Consider the following 17,478-nt stretch of genomic DNA (forward strand, 5'->3'; position numbering starts at 1 on the left):
TTTTCGGCACACTAATTCCTGGTTATGGTTATACATTTTGTTGTACGTCGCTCTGGATAAGAGCGTCTGCCAAATGCCTGTAATGTAATGTAATGTAATGTAATGCAATATTCCGTAGCAACAAGATAAACCCGACATTAGCCCTAAAATATGCCAATACAGCAGTGAAAAGGCTGCTCACTGAATAACGAAATAAACGAGACAATTAAAAACAAAAATTATACCATGTCATTCTACAGTCAATATCTGGGACTAAACATTTAATAAATATACAATCTTACCATCGGTTTTACGCGTAGAGATGTCCCTTTTGCGAATGAGTGGTTATATATTGTCTTGGATAATCCGTTTGTGAAATGTCGGATATTTTCAAAAATAGCTGTGCGTAATACCACACCTGTTGCTTACGGCGTTGTCGTTCTTCTTAGTCTAATTTGGCTTGATTGACAATTCATTTATTCAGTAGGTGAGAGTATAAGCTTTCTAACGATGTATAACATGTCTGATTTAGCTTTTGGAATAGCGTTTTATAGGTCAGCTTAACCGAAAATTTTCTTATCTGCCAATGTCTACATAAATAAACCGGTAGGCTGCTCTGCGGTCAGCACGCGGGTCGCGAGTTGATATTAAGTCCTTTTTTTAGTTTTTTCTCAATGTCGTCTTTATTATTTGAAATGTGCATTTAGTGTCATTATTCTATCTGTCTCTGTGGCGCTCTGAAATGTGCATTCTCTGCTAAACTGAGCAATGGATTGGAATATGTGTCTGACGTAGTGTTGCACGGTATGCCAAAACTTCAGCACTTTCTGGGTACTTAAAAAAAAAAAAAAAAACAGAAAAAAAAAACGGTTTCGTATTTGAATTTCCCGATGTTCGGTAGTTCTGTGTCAAATGTAAAAGCCAGGGAAATGTGTCTCCCGCATTACTGATTTAGAGGATGAAAAGTGTAGTTTGTCAGAATCGTCGCTAGATGGCAGTAGCAACTAAGGTTGCCAAGTGAGGTGACCTGCGCTTGTGCATTCACTTCCCTGATACAGCGCAAGCTTTGACTCAGTTCACTTCAGTAGCAATAGGTGTTCCAATTTGGAAATATTTTATTATAGATAGATGCTGTATTGTTATTAAAATATGCAGTTTTTCAATCTATTTAAAGGCGAAAGACCTGTTTTAAAAATTATGTACTTTACAACTGTTTAATATTTGAAATATTTTTAACAGTTTTCTATTGTTCAGTGTTGTAACACTATAGGCCTATGCATATTAATATGTTGAAGAGGCTTCAACTTAAAGGTTGTTAATGAACCAGGTTGTTCATAAACCATGAATTCGAAAATGAGGTCAACCCTTGTGGACATTACGTTTCTGATCTATTAAGGTAATTTCAGTATCGTTAGGTACCGAGTATCTAATTAGCATCGTTTAAGTTTCAAATATCATTTCAGTATTGAGTATCGTAATACTAAACCTGGTATCACTATCAAAGTCAAAATTTTGGTATCGTGACAACACTAGTGTGACACCTTTTTTAGTTGCGGCGCAGAAACGCTGCAGCTGTGCGTACACGCCGGACCATCAAAGTGTTACGACATGCCATCTAAGTGTTACGACATAGTAAAGGCCTTGACGGGAAGCGGCCCGGACACATCCATGGCGACGTAACTAAGTCATCCGACAGCGTCTCTTAGCTCAAAATTGGCCGCAAGTCATCAATATTTTATACGATCATCATGATATTCAGTAGATATGTTGGGTGAAGGCATATGATCATGAGGACAAAGCCATTTTTAAATCGCTCCATAGGGGGCGCGATGCTGCCAATGCTTGGACCCCTCCCAACGCCGCTTGCGGCTTTAATTAATATTATTATTATTATTCTATTACAATACAACCTCCTACCACATCCCATGATAAAATAATGCATGTAAGCCTTTAATTTATATTACCTGTATTATTACAATCAAACTGACTAGTCTTTAAATACCACCTTTTGGTGTGATATAAACGACAGAAATATGAATTTGTCTAAGGACTGGTTTCTTCTGTCATCATTATTGATACTTCTACAAGAAAATGCAGCAGAAGTGGTACAAATACTGTAAGCCAATGCTGTGGCTTTTTTGTGAATTGCTATAGATCAGCACTTTTCCTGAGTCAATTGTTGTCGCACTTGTTTGGTTGATTAATCTGTGTCACATTTCTTTAGGCATTTGAGGAGGTCTGAGGCCTGGTTTAATGGCATAGATCTACATGTGCCTTTTCATACTCTATAAAAATGTCCTCTTCCGGTTTCAAGGCATGGAGGACAGTCCAAGGATACTGTATTTTTCTTTTGTCTTGGCACCTGTTCTTGGTTTGTCTGTTTGATTTGTCCATGGGCAGTGATAAACTAGTTTTTGATAAGTCTGAGAGTGAGGATACCGTTTATTTTATTTTATTTTTAATTTTACTTGTCTGTGATTGGGGATAGATTATGCTTGCTTTGTCAGTCTGTCTGATCCTGTTCTATCCTAGCTTTCAGATCTCCTCAGCCAACCTTTCTTTGACATACATCTTATGTTCCTGCATTTCTCAATTCCTTATTCTAATGACTGAAATGAGTACAATCCACATTTGTTAAAAATGTACTGAAAACAGTAAATATAATTCATTTTGGTCTGTATCTCCTAATTATTTTGAGTACTCTATTTTTTTTCCAGAGAATAACTCAAATTAAATTACAAATGCAGAAGTTGAAACGGTGAGGTTTCACCACCTTTTTTAAAAACATTTTCTGCCACCTAGTGGACATAATTCTAAACAGCTTGGAGGATGGGACAAAGGGAATAATACAATCAAAACTCTCAATGCTCAATGGGAATAATAATGGAATTTTCTGCTGTAAGAGATGAATTGCAGGAACTAAGTATCACACATGCTTATGAAAAAATTAAAATGGTTCCATGGCATGTTTTAAAAATGCATTACACTGCTTGTTATTGCATTTTTGTGACTTCTTTTGGCTGGTCCATCATAAGAGCTATATAACTTAAGCACTACATAGCTTCTTCATAAGAAATATGTAGTGTTATGTACATAATGATAATAATGTACATAACATTTGACTGTTAAAGTGATCAGGCAAAATTGTATAATTTGACCTGATTCTAAAATATCACTTGCACTGCACTGGGCTATATTATGATATACTTTCAAGTCAAAAGTTTGAGTATACCTGCTTAAAGCAATTTTTTCATGATTAATATTTCATTATATGATATGTGTGCTTATATAAACTGATAACCATAAGTGAATTGCATTCACTTATTTAATAAAAATGGAAATAATTTATTTTGTATATTGTAACATATGTTTTCATTTTCAAGTATTTACAGAAACTTATGTTGTAATGTAAAAAAAAAAGAAGCTTATGTTGCGATGTAAAACACTGTCAATTATGAATAAAACCAAGTTTCTGTTCATGATTTGCATTTTTATTTAATAATTAAATAATTGAATCCGCTTATATAAGCACACATCATATAGGCCTAATTAAAAAAATAGTATTCAATTGAAAAAATATCTAGGAATGTAGGCTTTTGTAACTAGAGGTTTAGGCAAATTATTACCTGAAGCTCCTTGGTGGCTAATGTCAAAATCATAATTGCACAATGTGCAAAATGCATGGTGCGGAAGTTTTGAGGGGCGGAGGCACGGCCATTGCTCCTGATATTTTGCGAGGAACTTCTGGGGGGCACGGACTTTTTAGTAGGTCTGCTCCCTCTCTCTCTCCTTGTTAGTATCCTCGTCATCCGACGTCATGATTATTTTCTAACTGCAAGGCTGGGCGGGTGACTGGCTGCAATAATAGGAATTATTTGCTTCTCCGTAGCGTTTGAGTTACTGCAGCTAAATTACTCAGTTATTCACACGTCTCGTAATGAGCCTAAATCGCATGCGAGCTACTACTACGGCTAACTGTATACACAAATTTATCTTATTAGGATATACCCCTTGAAATGCATCATCTCGTAAAGTTACCGAACATGTTTTACCGTTTTATATGTTCACATTACGGTGACATTTTTGTGCTTGATTATTACTCCCCACTTCCCATTTTACCTCAGCAATGCAGCGTTACGCATAGGTGGATAATAAAGTACCGCTGCGTATCAGTGGATGTTGAGTGGGTCAGGAGGGGTTACAGAACCACAAGCACAAGGTCGTAGCATCTGGTTCAATCCGAGGCATGTAGTTTAAATACCGAATAAATGTACGGTATTGTTTTGTATTAATTGCCTGTTTTCCGTAATTAAATTGCAATTATATATATATATATATATATATATATATATATTTTTTTTTTTTTTGCGTAGTTTCAGCTGGCATTTCGTACCTGCGTATTCTGACCAAGAATTGCGTGGTTGGTACACAAAATGCGTGCAGGTTGGCAGATCTGCCATTTTAAGAAATATGGCAGTACACACTTGCTTGAAATAAATGCCAACATTTGTGGAAACTAAATAATTTTGTAATAGTTTATATTATGCATGATTTGCAAAAACTGATTTATACAGTAGATAATGATTTGTGCTAAGAATACATTTTTATTTAACATAACAAGTCTATATTGATTGAAAACTTGAACCATAAGTTTTATAATTACCCTTATGATTTTGTGAAACATAGTGTAGACTGTAGAGGGGTATAGTAAACGTGTTGTGTGGGAAGGGGGCTTATTGTTAGGCTTATTAATATGAAATAGTGTCATATTATTTTGCATGTTTTGTTGGCAGTAACGACAGCAGACACAGACGTTTGATTGCAGGGTGAATATAATTTGTTTGTTAAACTTTAAGATCAATATGTACAAAGGCTTTACTCCAAAACTACATGTGAAATGAGTTGATAAATAATATGGTATAAAACCAAACATCATAGAATTAACACAGTGTTGCCCAAGACTATCATGTTCATTGGAACCCAAGCACAACATATCAAATGTTGATCTGTAATGTAGACTTCAACTCTGCACAAGCACTAAGGTGAGAAAGGCCTTTGGTCAATAGAATTTACTGACCCACCAGATACTCAACTTTTGTATTCCAACCATGCTCTCTGCTATTTAACTACAGGACGACTTCTGGAAGGTGCAGGTGTTTCAAATACTATACTGTAGTACAGAACATTGCAGCGTAGACGGTGTCCTAAGGAACTGTCAGGAAAAGTCATTCATAAATTAATTTTCAGAAGGTGCATATAATTGTAATGTTCTGACTTCTGTGGAAATCCTATGCTGTGTACTGTATATGGAGCAGGTGAGTGAGTGTTCAGAAGCTGGTTTAGCCCTGCAGGGCCCGGTCCAGCACATGCTCGTCCTGCACGGGGAAAGGCATGGTGACCCGCAGATGGCTGTGCTCCTCCATTGTGCGCTGGATGGTGTCATACGCATTGGCATTCCCAGACCAGCACCGCCGCGCCACCTGGAGGTCAAAAGATCAAAGTGCACACAGGACAAAATCAGGCTTGTGGTCCTGTAAGCATCTCCAGTGAATCATCTGTAGACATGCTCTTAGTGAATCTTTGTCTTAAGGGCAGATCTGAGCAAACAATTTCTTAGAAATACTTTAACATTTTAGACCCATGTATTTCTTCAGATTACTGACAGTTAAAACAAACATCTATCTTCAGCAATATTCAGAACAAAATTCTTTCTTTTTAAATCTTTCTCTGATTGTAACATTTGTATAATAACATGCTGTTGAAATTCTGCAGCCGTGTTTTAAAACCATCATTACATCATAAGCCTTAGTGTATTTAATCTACATATATGACCCAGGTCTAATTAAGGGCAACATCATCCGCTCTCTTACCCCATTGGACACATCCCAGTTGAGCATCATGCTAGCACGCCGACCTGCTTCCTCTGACCCATCCAGGACTAGCCCAAAGCCTCCATTTATAACCTCACCCCTGGAGATACAGTAAACAAAAATTCAGAGGACCTAGCAGAAGGGAGTAGACATATTTGAATTGTATGAATAGATGAAGATCTATCCATACAATTCAAATATGCATATTCTAGAATTGATGCAGCCAGTATATATACTCTGTAACCAGTGTGTAGAATATGCAGAAGAATTAGGCAAAAACTCAAGGAGCACGAAATGCTGTCAGTGGCCTGCTCATGGCAGCACTGAGAGTAATCTGTCAGTGCTGAGACTGCTCTTTCTGTCAGCACTGAGAGTAATCTGTCAGTGCTGAGACTGCTCTTTCTGTCAGCACTGAGAGTGATCTGTCAGTGCTGAGACTGCTCTTTCTGTCAGCACTGAGAGTAATCTGTCAGTGCTGAGACTGCTCTTTCTGTCAGTGCTGAGAGTAATCTGTCAGTACTGAGACTGATCTTTCTGTCAGTGCCGAGAGTAATCTGACAGTGCTGAGACTGATCTTTTGGTCAGTGCTGAGAGTTATCTGTCAGCGCTGAGAGACATATTTTTGTCAGTTCTGAGAGTAATCTGTCAGTGCTGAGACTGATCCTTTTGTCAGTGCTTTGAGTAATCTGTCAGCGCTGAGAGTAATATTTTTGTCAGTGCTGAGAGTAATCTATTTGTCTGTGCTGAGAGTACTCGGTCACTGTTGTGATGCTGTGGTGCACTGATGTTTTAAACCTCACCAGCCCACTCCTCCTCCATTGTGAAGCGATACCCAGGTGGCCCCACGGAAGGCATCGCCCACAAAATTCTGCACTGCCATGTCTGATAGAGAGAGAGTGAAATTCAGTGGTTCTCAAACAAATGATGAGGATTCTAAATGAGGAGGATCAAGGTTAGGAAGGACAAGTTTAAACCTCCTTTAAATTCAGGAAATTAAACAGCTGTATCCTAAAATACATTTTCTAGTTGTCCAAGGTACTTAAAGAGCATTAGAGTATTTACAAATGAGTATAATTAGCATTCAGTAGTTAAGAAAGTGATATCCAAAATTTAGGTGCTCTAGATGAATGTTTTGATACTGTAAGTAATATGATTAGGGACCATAAGTGATTACTTGTGAGGGTATAAAATTGATTGAGATATACTATGCTTGAGGGAGATTTGTATGGACACTGTGCTAAGGTTGTGTTTATGGTTTTTAGGATATATAATAGCATGATTTCCAAAGTGCTTTGTTTGATAAGCACAAAGGATTTAGTTCTATTGGTGAAAACAAGTTTCTTTTGATGATTAAGGTGTTTCTTTTTTACCAGCACAGAAGGCCGAGCCGTCGTACACATTGGAGGTCTCTCTAAAGGGGCTGTCGGTGCCACTGACATCATGATGGTCTCGACTGATAACCACAGGCGCCTGGCCAGAGAAAAGGAAACTCAATAAAAGCTGCCTTCAACAAAATCCCATAACATGGAACTACACACTATCACCCATACCTGAGACAGAACAAACCCACACACCCCAAAATTACAGCCACAGGCCTCACACAGATATCCCTCAGTCTGGCCACAGTGGGTACATAAGGTGACTAGGCACTTGAGATTTATCAAGTAGCCGTTAATTACCTGAATATCAGAGTAGGCTAACCTCCAAATGTTGCCAAAGTCAGTGTCCCCCCAAAGGTGCAGATCAAGTTAGAATGCAAAAAATTAGCTAATGCCACAGCATGTTTGTGTGTGTTTCCCTTGTTTTTAAAAAAAAGAAAATGCAAATGCGAGTGATTGGCCATCACCTGAGAGATGTAGACTACATTTGAAGGATCACATCAATTTAATACCATCAACAGTGAGGAAAATTGTTTTACCCATCAGCTTTCACAGCGGCTAATAAATAGATCAAAATATGTGTGCAGATTTTAAAACTGCACTAAATAATGGCTGAAGTTCTAATTAGTTTAACTGACTTGATGGTGAAGTAGTTGTGATTAAGTTGATGAATTGAGTAATTATGTATAGTTTAATAATTCAAGTATTTGTCAACAGCCAAATAAAAAAATGACTTATGGGATTTACAATACTGATGGATAAAATGGTACTTTGCTCAAAACTAAAGGAATTAACGATAGGAAAGAGAGACTACATGAATTTCATAGTGCAGGGAGGTACCATACGCTGTCACTCATGTGAACCATATGAATCTGCTCTGCATTGAAAACACTGTGATTCAATCAAATAAGTGATAGTACAAATGAGCACAGCACTCTATGCTTTTTAGGGCCAATGAAGCCTCACTCCCCCATTCCACTGGGGGAATGGGCAGTATTTCAGTGTTAATTGCAACTGTTTAATGGACGGGGGACACACTTAAATGCTTGGTGTGTTTCAGCAGCCATTTGACTGTCTGGAAAAGCTAGAACTACCTGTTTGTTTGGGACAACGTGAAGGAATACCATTTGGGGATTGTTGTTAGTTGAAGTTAAGAGTTAAGAGTCTTTACCGAGACTCTCCCATCAGCAATAGCTTGATTGATGGCCAGGGCTATGGACACTCGTCCTTTCTGGTCTGAGTAGAGAATTCGTGCCTGGGAGCCAACCACCTGCATACAGAGACACAGCCAACAAGACAAACTATTATCCACACTCAGTAACACTCAGATAGAATCAACGTAATCTCCTGAATTTACAAATCCTAGTAGGTCAACATTTGGGTATGAAAAGAAAAGCTTATGAACAATAATATGAACAATTAAATGTAAGCTGTTGCATCTTGTGAGATATCGTTATTGTGTCTCAAAATTAAGCTTTGTGGTTAACTTTGAGCAAAATCCAGACATTCAAGCGTAATGTCTGGATTTACAAAATGTTCCTGTTTGGTGTTGTGCGGTTGTGTTGTGGGTCTGGAGATCTGTGTGAGTGCATAGGTGCTTATTTGTGTGTGTTAGCACCCACATGTGCTGTTGTATATGTGTTGTGTCATTGTGTGTTACTAGACATGTGTTGCATTTTAATATGTGCCATGTTTCAGTATGTTTTGTTGTGTCTTTATTTGTGTTGTTGTGTCTCTGTCATTATTGAGATTTATTTTCACTGGGGTTTAGGGGCTCGCACCATATTGTGTTTCCCTGCTTGGTGGATCCAGCGGATGTTGTCATTGTACTGCTGTTTCACGCGTTCTGAAACTAAAACACAAGGAGGTATACTTCAGATCATTCCCACATAAACTGATGTCCATTATATATTGACACTGTGAATTTTGAAAAAAATCTCATGCACACATTTTCTGGCCGACTACACTGTAATACCCTCACCTGAGGCACTGATGTCCTCCAGTACGGCGGCAGCGATGTCATCAGTCTGTGCCAGGTCACGGGGGTCAGCGGACGTACAGACCCAACGGAAGGGCCCAAAGCCAAGGGAGAAGATATCCCTGTAGAAGTGACATAAACATCGAGGCAGTGAAGTTGCGGTGGGTGTAATTCAGTAATCACCCGGGATGTGTCTCGTTACCTTCCAAATAACCAGTCCAGCTCTTGAGGTTTTATTTGATGTAGGCTGAAACATTCTGTTGCTACTTTGAGCTGAATTTTTCTAACAGAGAGTGTTGTGCCTCCTCTGGACATTTACCTAAGTTGTTCAGTGAACTGGTTCATGTTAGCAGGCTGACACTCAGCCTGGGATACCCACCCCATGATGTGCTGAACATAGGAAGGGTATCTGAACTCTGTCTTCCCAGCTCCACTCTTCTCCACCTCCGCACCTGACAGAGAGAGAGGGAGACAGAGTGCACAAGAGAGCCAGACTTACCCACAATGCACTCATTTACTGCTCCCACATTTGCTGGAACAGGAATCACCTGCAATGACCTATGGCCACTAAATTTTACATTTTAAATTGTAAATCTAAATCTTTCCTATATTCTGAAATTGATTCAATCTATAAAACATAATTACAGGCAGAATTTGATAGTGATTTATAAGGGCCAAAGGCAACATATGTCCATTATAATTTTCCATGTGTGAAGATGCAGCTCCTGAACTAATTTGGCTCCTCCTTATATTCATTGAAAGGGGATTGATCTCTTCCATGCTTTGTTTTGTTTAAATTATATCAGAGGAATGCTGAAATAACAGAAGGGAAAGTTCAATCCATGTCACTTACCTGCTCTTTGGGCCTCCAGGAGGAAGGCGTTACCATAGTCCCAGAAGAACATCCCTGCTTCAGCCAGCTTGTTGATAGCTTTAACCTGCCTACAGAGGCTGTGGAGGAGGAGGAGGTCAGATGTTGCTGGTCAGATGGGCAAGTCCTCATATTTGATATGGTGATATAAGTGTAACCCTGTATAATCCCTTATAAAATACTTTACATGGAGCTCCCCAAAGCACTAAACTACTTATAGAAACTAGAAAAGGGCAGACAGATTGAGAAATCAAACTGAATTCTGCCGTGTATTGAATTGAATGAACTGAATGAAAATTTGTCTCCAATATCCAGTTAAACAGACACGCAACAGTGAGATAAGAGAGTGAAGGACATGAAACAGGCGTAGGGATGGTTATCCACTGGGTGCTCTGGATCTGAGCTCACCTCTCCTGGACAGCAGCACGGAAGCGGGTGGGGTCAGTGGCCATGAGCTGGTTGGCTTGGCGCAGGCTGAGGTCGGCTGGGTAGTACCCCCCGCTGAAGGGGTTATGGAGGGAGGTCTGGTCCGAGCCCAGATCCACTAGTAGCTCCCCTGTAGACTCATATTCAGTCACAAGTCTCTCCCTGAAAGATACACGATGGTGCGTGGCCCCATCACTCTACACACACTGACAACTCCCAGCATTCCTGCGTTTACTGAGGGCAGCCCTCCACTACACCAGTCAGGAGACTGTCCAGATCTGCTCCCGTAACATACCCAGAATAAAACACTCCTAGTCTGTGCAGATGTGTTATTTAAGCAAAATAAATAACTGATTCAGTCCACTGCAAATCACAAAATTTATGCAAATTGATTTTATAATACAAGATTCCAGCTCTCTCCCAACAAACACGTTTGCACATAAACACAAATTGAAATACTCACCAGAGATCCACAATGTTGCCATGGTAACCCAAACTGAGGGCCATCTTGGATTTCTTTGAGTCTCTGTGGGACACACAATGGCAAAACCACAAACAAATATACACTTAAAACACATGCATATGGCAGATGTACTTTGGCTGAATGTAATTCACATCAAAATACAATAACACACCCTGGTTATTTAGCCACATGAGCGAGCGACCAACTGCACTTACCGGATTCGCTGAATGCAATGGTCCAGATCAGCGGTGACCTCCATAAGCCAGCCCTGTTCATGCCTCTTCTTCAAAGGGGCCTCATCCACCTGGACACACAGCAGGGTTAGCTACACAATACCCAGTGCAGCACTCACTATAAACACAGCAAAAAGTACACCCATCCATCCATGCATGCTGGGATAGGTGCCGGAGCCTATCCCAGCACGCATTGGGCGACAGGCAGAAATGCACCCTCAGAAAACACAACAGAGCTACAAAACGTACCTACACCACACACTCAGCAGATACAAAACAGTATAACCAACGGCCGTAACATAATACACACAACACAGAATCTAGTAAACCTAAAGAGACTAACAGCAGCACACATTCACACACCAACATTCCACTATACAGCAAATACAAGGCACACACACACAGGGCACACGGGTAAAAACAGTACATACACAGAGTGCAACACATCTATGACTGAAATGTAAAATAAAAGACCCTTGACTACACATGGCGTCAGTTCAGAAGTGAAATGCTGCTGGTATTAACCTCGGCTATGACCCCCACACAGCCAGCGATGACCGCAGCCTTTGCCTGAGCCCCGCTCATTCCTCCCAGGCCAGAGGTCACAAACACTCGGCCAGCCAGGTCCCCCGTGCCCAGGTACCGCCGACCGGCGTTCAGCACCGTCAGCTGGCAGGGAAACAAAACGGACAGACAGAAAACATGTCGGACGTCACAGAATTATTTCCTCAGGAAGAAAAGCTGTGAGTCTTTGGGAACTGCTGTCTACCATTAACATGAGGTACACGACCGGGTCAACAAGGAATTTCATGAAGCAATTGAATTAGTATCTCTCTTTCCACCATTCATTCATTCATTCTGACATTGTAGACGGAGGCTTTGGATTTGAACTAACAGACTTTCTCATTCCTTCCCTTATGGCTGGTATCTCTGGATTATGTGCACGCCACATGAGAGCGCCCTCTACAGTTGGACTCTGAGACTCACCAAGGTTCCGTGCACGATTCCCTGTGGTCCAATGTAGCAGTAGCTTCCTGCTGTCATCTGTCCATACCTTCGTAAAAAGACAAACACTTTCATTTACAGAAATTAGCCACATTGATATATTGACTCGTACTCAATTCTGCTCATTCAAGTTCAAGCAAGCACATATTCTATTTAGCATATATAAGGGATCATTTTTCATGCACATTAAAGAAAATAAAACAAAAAATTGGGTGGGTTGCAATCAACACATTAATACTGTTTTACATTATTATTATGGAATTTGTTGTATTATGTAAAAACACCAAGAGTTCTCACATTGTAACTCCCATAGCAAAGTTCTTTTCATAGTCTGCTCTGGAGGAGTAATTTGGAATGACCTAGAAAGCAAAAGCGAGAGAGAGAGACAGAGGGGGAGAGATGAGGGATGATCTTAGACCCAAAACAGTGGAACAATACAGCCAACAGACAGACCTTTCATAAGTTAAATTCATCAGAAATAACCGAAACTCTGACAGAGAAAATCCAGCAGAGAGGGCTGTCTGGCAAATATAACAATACTATTATTGTGACTTGAAGGTCACGTAAACTAAAATAGAGGCTTGTGTGTGCAAAGGGAGGGATAAAAAGTAACAAAAGCACATTAATGAACAGACAAACGGATGGATGGCATGTGGGCTCTTACCATGCCATTGGTGATGACCAGGCGAGGGGAGGAGGGGAGACTGGGGAAGAGGCCAAGGGGGTGTCCACTGTACATGACCAGCGTCTGCTCCTCTGACATCTCACTGAGGTAGTGCAACTCCAGCCAGAACTACAGAGACAATGCAGCACACACAGGTACCCCATTTACAACTGTAGGCTCTCCAACAGCTGTGGACAAATTACATAAAATAAGTACACCAACACGACTACCGTATTTACCCTTAACAACAGTAAATGTGTCACCTTAATTAATGTAACATCAAAGTGAAAAGTCCAAGTGTGGACACAATACCTGTGTGCCTGAGACCCTCTAATACTGCTTTGCTATAGTTCAATTTCATGCAAATGTAAATACTTGATGACATCTCCTTTGAATGCAAAGGGGTCATGAGGCCTAATCACACAGAAGGAAATGCATTGAGTGGCACTAATTAAAATCAGTGGTGTCTGAGAAAAAAATTGATTAAAAAATGAAAGAAAAAAAACATCTCTCAAAATCCGTCCGTATCCTCACCTGGGCCCAGTTGCTGAACACTTGTCCGTTTCCACCGTAGGTCACCAGTTCTTGAGGAAACTGGAATACAGGAAGGAGAGACAGGAGTGCAGTGGTTCAACACATACTCATTTCATGAATGGAAAAACTGGTGTACTACCTAACAATGATGACTTTTCATTATTTGAATTAGTAATATTCCAGAAATTTAAAAAAGAAGTTAACATTTAAGCTATGCACAAATGAAGAAAAACCTTCTGAAATAACTAGTAGTAGGTGGCTACTACATCACTGTATTGCCAAATGCAGTGTCTATATTTCTGTGTTTCACACAAAACAGAATCCCTGGCACAACGACACAGCAGATCTTACACAATTAAGGTGAGAACACAGACAGGGGGACAGGGCTAGTTACCTGTGCCACAGCAGGGTCCAGGTTGTTCATGATCATGTGTATGATGGCCGCTGCCTGGCGTGTGCGGCAGGGATACTGATCTATGGGATATGCCCTTAAAGTGGAGTACATACAAACAGCGTTACACACATGCTCACATCTAAACACGCAGATGCAGATCCACACACACACACACGCACGCATACACAAGCAAACTGATATAAAAAACAATGTGACATTTTTGCATTAAGCTCTTAGATAATATATATATATATATATATATATATATATATATATATATTACCCTATGATAACAAGAACTGCAGAAACTATAGTTAATTTCTTTTGTCTGAGATGTAGTGCAAATGGATGTACAATAGAGACAAAGGGATAGATTTTATGGAGAGATAAAGGGTGCAGAGAGGGTTAGGAGAAGAACAGGGGTATAAAATTGAGTTATATACACAGGGGGGAGTAGAAGTTGAAGGTGGATTAAAAGTAAAATGTATTAGTGAAGTATTAGTGAGTGAAGCAATGTGGATGATATCAACAGTCTAACAGCAGAGAGTCCAATATTAAACCAGGCAGAGCCACGGCCAAGGGAAAATTACAAAGGTCAGTGTATAAAGATTCAAGCTAACATTGAACCTTCAGCATTCTGTCTCCTGCATGGTTGGAATGCAGCTTACTTGCTGTTGGGTATTTGTGGGTTGTCAGTGTACCTGCGACAGACCTTCTGATCTGACTGGTTGTGTCAAGGCATGTAAGCACAGGCCCGAGGGTGGAGCAGGGTAGCGTGGCCTTACCTCACGCGGATAGGAGGGCAGAAGCGGTACATGTAGATGTGCCCATACTGACGCAGCTCCTGGGCAAACTCAGAGGCCAGGGTGGAGTGGAGGGAAGGGGGGAAGTAGCGCAGAGCATTCCTCAGTGCCAGCTGAGAGGAAGAGGTCCGGAGAGAACACCACTTTTACTCCAATTACAATAGGATTTATCACCTGGGGAAGCTGGGGAGACATTTTCCAGTTTTTCCCAAATTGGCTAACTTTTCTAGTTTTTTAAAAGTCCCTCTGGAAAATGTAATAGATTGATTGGTACATTCATCTGTTCAACATTTAGCTGTTTGATAACTTGTTTGTTTACAGATCTGGCTAATTCTGCTTTCAATTTGCTTGCTAGTTCAAATGCACAATGAAAAATAAGCATTTTTCATTCATCTCCTGACACTTTTTGATTTCTTTATGAAGTACAGCTATGTGTCGATTGCACTCTCTCTCTCCCTCTCTCCTGTTCCAACTCTTTTATCTCTTCTAATCATTGACCAGACATGTCTGCTGCTTGGGCAGGTAAACACTTCATGTTCTGAAATAAACTATTCTGTTTCAGCCTTAGCAGTCCTGAAGAGACCTAAGCCCTTTCCATGAAGCTGAATTTGTGCTTTTCCAGTTTCTGGATATATCAATAACATCCATACGGAAATTCTGAACAAAGTGATATTTATGAATGTATTATTATTTTATTATACACTGTGCAACAATTAACAGGTGTAATGTTATTCTTAATTATGCTAAAAATGTAATTCGTACAGACCTTAAAAAAGACATAACTGGAAGTGAGCATTGGTGTGTCAAAAATGACATCTAATAGATTAATACTTCACAGCGTGTAGTCTTGAATCCACAGCGAGTTGTGCAACAGTATCCATTGAGCCAGATTTGAATGTTTGATTCATATTAACTGAAGTAAAAATTTAAATTACACTGTAAAAGTACTTCTGAGGAACTGGAGATGTGCATTCAACTTTTGTAATGCTTTAATTCCACATGAAATCACTCAAAGTGAAATCATGTAACATAAGACGCATGTTTTAAGACTCCCTATAAACACCGAAAGCATGTTTTCGGTTGACATCTACTCCTTGACACGTGGCCAAGTGCTTATTTTTTTAACCAGGAGCTGAGCACTTACCCTCTCTTCCTGTTGTGAAAGATTGGGTGACCGGATGGGCGCATGTGGGACGCTGGGGTCTCTGCCTCTGTTTGGGGGAAGTGGATCCAGGGGCAAGCCTGCACACAGCTCCTTTAGAGTGGACATGTTCTTTCCACAGAGGGAATGACAGAGAGATGCCAAGATAATGAGCTTGAAAAACTAGTCTGAAACAGAAAGGCAAACTGGCAATACATCAAGACATGTGTCAATGTGCTTATAGTGTCTGTGTGTGAGTGGGGGCGGGGTGTGCACCCCTCATCCCCTCCCCTCCAACCCATTGGTCATTCAACCCCAGCTCCCTTCTGTGCTTCACCAATCCCAAACACAGGCAGGCTAGGTGTCCTGCTAATCATTGATTCAATATAACATGCTGTGTCACACATTCCCAGTGAAGCTTCTCTAAATGTACACTACTAACTTTCCTCCTGATGGAAACAGACATGGCAAAAAAAGACAATGGCCCACCTGCTAACCTTAAGACAACTTTACAATCAAATCTTCTTTCCTAGAGCTCTCCCCTTTAAAGTTTAAACAATCGCATTGAAAACCTCAGCCCTACTGCGATTACAGTACTGCAGTTTTCGCAAGGTTACGCATTATTCAACAGGTGTCGTCACATGAGAATGACTGATCTTACCAAACAAGTCCTCTGCACTCTTTTATAATGTAAATGTTGGTTAAACTGGAAAAAAAATCCAAATGAAAATGGACTTGGCGTGGCCATTTGATGTTTAAATTCTTCTGTGAAATTGCTTCCATTCGTTTGTACTGGCTTGACTGCATGTTGAAGAGCTGAATATTAAAACCCTTTGGGGCAATCTCCAACTGGTTTGTTCTTTAATCCCACGTTTTACAAATATTTGCATTTAATTTTACTTGTGTGTTTTTGTGACAGCACTTACACATTTTCTGAAATGATTCATAGGCTATTTGAATTACCTTGAGAAGCCTTATTCAGAATTACCCACAAATCCTTTTAACCCATGTGGAGATTTGCAGAACATGTATTTATAATGCCAGGAACTGGTTCTTTGGTGATATATTAAACTGTGACCGAAGACTGAAGAGTTCCAGACAAGACCCAAATACATTTTATACCCTTGCATTGCCACACTGAAATCATAATTCCATTCATTACCCAAAACATTGGACTGCCAGCACCATATCTTTCAGAGAATACTTCTGAACAGAAGTTTAATTCTCACTTTGGTGACCAAACACCTGAGAAATAAAAAAAACATCACAATAAGAATTACATAAACTAAGAAATAAATACAACAAATGAAATTTATCCGCATTTCAAAAAAATGACAAAGAAGCATTTTGACATACCAGATTCATTAAACCATTTGCATGTGAAGAGACTGAATTGCTCAGAGCAAGACATGATTACACTGGGACTAGTAACGCATACTGACCGGCAGGTACAACATCCTGTGCCTTCTGTGATATAGCAGCTAGTGTGTGTTCAGACAATGGTAGAATTCAACACAATTATAGTGCTAGTAATATAAGTAACATATAGCTTGCTTCATTCAGAAATGTAAAAATATTTTTAAAATTGTGTCATTGCTCTTTAAAACCTTCTGATATGGCATTGTAATTAAATTGCAATGTAGCAACTCACCAACAACACACAGACAATATAGACAAAACTTTTCAAAAAAAACTATAGGAGCTTGATGACAAGAAAACACAAGATTAGCAGTGTAAA

General features: G+C 39.8%; 1 protein-coding gene across 2 annotated transcripts; it reads right to left on the reverse strand.

The window, feature by feature from the left end:
* Positions 1–4,793: 4,793 nt before the first annotated feature.
* uroc1 (urocanate hydratase 1) lies at positions 4,794–16,035 on the reverse strand. 2 transcript variants are annotated; one of them, XM_035380593.1, is made up of 20 exons: positions 15,744–16,035; positions 14,582–14,712; positions 13,797–13,890; positions 13,403–13,462; positions 12,869–12,997; positions 12,502–12,563; positions 12,187–12,253; positions 11,725–11,868; positions 11,182–11,270; positions 10,967–11,029; positions 10,486–10,665; positions 10,060–10,157; positions 9,586–9,658; positions 9,204–9,328; positions 9,010–9,080; positions 8,400–8,498; positions 7,220–7,319; positions 6,650–6,731; positions 5,850–5,949; positions 4,794–5,459 (listed from the first exon to the last, which is right to left on the reverse strand). In XM_035380593.1, the coding sequence occupies exons 1-20, from the start codon at positions 15,867–15,869 to the stop codon at positions 5,319–5,321; spliced, it is 2,034 nt and encodes a 677-aa protein (XP_035236484.1). In that variant the 5' UTR covers positions 15,870–16,035; the 3' UTR covers positions 4,794–5,318. The 2 variants fall into 2 exon arrangements, with proteins under 2 accessions (XP_035236484.1, XP_035236485.1); XM_035380594.1 differs by having other exon boundaries at positions 9,210–9,328; positions 15,744–16,023.
* Positions 16,036–17,478: the final 1,443 nt, after the last annotated feature.

This window comes from Anguilla anguilla, chromosome 11 (genome assembly GCF_013347855.1).
Source record: "Anguilla anguilla isolate fAngAng1 chromosome 11, fAngAng1.pri, whole genome shotgun sequence".
NCBI lineage: Eukaryota > Metazoa > Chordata > Actinopteri > Anguilliformes > Anguillidae > Anguilla > Anguilla anguilla.